The sequence below is a fragment of the Corapipo altera genome, unplaced genomic scaffold (assembly GCF_003945725.1).
Source record: "Corapipo altera isolate COAL_440 unplaced genomic scaffold, ASM394572v1 59491, whole genome shotgun sequence".
NCBI classification, from domain to species: Eukaryota; Metazoa; Chordata; class Aves; order Passeriformes; family Pipridae; genus Corapipo; species Corapipo altera.
Window position 1 is genome coordinate 1 of NW_020887312.1, and position 2,210 is coordinate 2,210.

General features: G+C 64.4%; 1 protein-coding gene across 1 annotated transcript; it reads left to right on the forward strand.

Annotated features, from left to right (window-relative positions):
• Positions 1 to 1,580: 1,580 nt before the first annotated feature.
• Positions 1,581 to 2,052, forward strand: LOC113941562 (aquaporin-2-like; the record flags this gene model as incomplete). The annotated part of the gene is made up of 1 exon (XM_027632717.1): positions 1,581 to 2,052. A coding segment is annotated over exon 1 (472 nt), but the record flags the coding sequence as incomplete, so codon positions are not given.
• Between the last annotated feature and the right edge of the window lie 158 nt (positions 2,053 to 2,210).

A 2,210-nucleotide genomic window follows, 5' to 3' on the forward strand; every position in this document is an offset into this window, starting at 1 on the left:
CGGAGGCTGGAGCTCCCCGGAGGCTGGAGCTCCCCGGAGGCTGGAGCCGGAGCCGCGGGGCAGCCCCGGATAAGCCCAGCCCGGGTGAAAGCCAAGCCCAGCCCGAGAGAAAGCCAAGCCGGGCTCAGCTGAGCCCGCAGAGCAGAGCTGGCACCCGAACCCGCTTTAAAAAAACCCGATCGTGGGGCAGGAGAACCAAGAATTCTTTGTTGAGCGTCACCCGAGAGGTTTCCCGCCCCGAGCCCTCCAACCCTCCTGCTCCTCCCGCGCTCCCGGCCAAGGATCTGCCGCTGGAGAGATCCGGGATGGAGGGAACGTGACGGGAGGCTGGAAACACGGCCCTGACCACGCACAGCTCGGGCTTTGTGCGGCATTCCCGGCAGGGGAATCATCGGCCCGGAGGAGCAACAGCTCCAGGGGCAGCAGGGAAAGGGATGGTGGGGAGGAGACGCCGGTCCTGGGGTCAGGGAGTGAGAATTCCCTGCTCCAGCCACATTCCCAGGGCTCTGGAAGGCTCTGGAAGGCTCTGGAAGCTGCACAGGCACAGGCAGCTGCAGTGAGGAGGGAAGGCGGGAGGGAGGTTCTGCCCCCCCGACCCTCCCCATCCCATCCCATCCCATCCCATCCCATCCCATCCCATCCCATCCCATCCCTCCATCCCGGTATCCCGAGGATGCTCCAGCTCTCCCAGAGCTCCCCAGACACACAAATCCCCCCCAGCCCCTTCCCTGCTCCCAGGACATTTCCTGGAGCTCTGCACGGCCTGGGAGCAGCTCCAGGGCTTGGATTTGCCTTCATGTTTCAAGGTCCTGGGTAAAGTTGAAGTTCCCAGCACTGGGAAAGCTCCTCCAGCCCCAAAAAAGCTCCTCCAGCCCCCCAAAAGCTTCTCCAGCCCCCCAAAAGCTCCTCCAGCCCCAGAAAAGCTCTTCCAGCCCCTGGAAAGCTCCTCTGGCTCTGGGAAAGCTCTCCAGCCCTGGAAAAGCTCTTCCAGCTCTAGGAAAGCTCCTCCAGCCCTGAAAAAGCTCCTTCTGCCCTGGGAACTCTCCTGCAGCCCTGGGAAAGCTCTTCCAGCTCTGGGAACTCTCCTGCAGCCCCGGGAACTCTCCTGCAGCCCAACAACAAGTGTTTTCCACCAGGAATCCTGCCCTCTCCGGCCTGCAAGCACAGGGAGGGAGGGAGGGAATCCGAGCTACACCTCTGCTAATGAACCACCCAAAACCTGTCGAGAGGCAGTGAAAGGGAACAGCAGAGGAGGCAGCTCGGCCTCGTTATGCAACAGCCTCGTTATCTAACGACCACGGACACCCTATAGGGGCTCTTTGTTTGCAGAGGGCAAGGGAGAGAAATGCCACCAGCAGCTGAGTCACCGGTTCACCGAGAGGCTCCGAGGACGTTCTCAGGTGGAAACTTTTCCAGTTTCACCTGCTAATTTGGGAGGACCGGCCGATTGCCCGGCTCCGCCCCCCGCCCTGTAACCCGGCTCCTGCCGCCCTTGCATATATAGAAAGGTATGGCCCCGCTCCCGGCCGTGGAGACGGAGCCCGGAGCCGCAGCCACCCCGAGCCCGCCGCCCTCCCGCCATGAGGAAGGAGGTCCTCACCCTGGCCTTCGCCCGCGCCGTCTTCGTGGAGTTCCTCTCCACGCTCATCTTCGTCTTCATCGGGCTGGGCTCGGCGCTCAAGTGGCCCTCGGCGCTGCCCTCCATCCTGCAGATCGCGCTGGCCTTCGGCCTCGCCATCGGCTCCCTGGTGCAGGCCTTCGGCCACATCAGCGGCGCCCACATCAACCCGGCCGTCACCATCGCCTTCCTCGTGGGCAACCAGATCTCCTTCCCGCGCGCCCTCCTCTACGTGCTGGCCCAGCTGGTCGGGGCCATCGCCGGCGCCGGGATCCTCTACGGCGTCACCCCGGCCAACACCCGCGGCAACCTGGCCGTCAACGCCGTGAGTGCCCGCCCGTGCTCCTCGGCCTGCTCCTCCGCCCTCCCTCCTCCTCCTCCTCCTCCTCCTCCTCCTCCCGAGCCCTCGGTGGCCCCGGGAGCGGCTCTGGGGGGTTGGTTTTCCCTTAGAGGGTCGAGGGCCCCCTGTAAGTTGAGGGCACTGGGAGCTCCTCTGGCTCCGGGAAAGCTCCTCCAGCTTTGGGAGCTCCTCCAGCTTTGGGAGCAACTCCAGCTTTGGGAGCTCCTCCAGCTTTGGGAGCTCCTCCAGCTC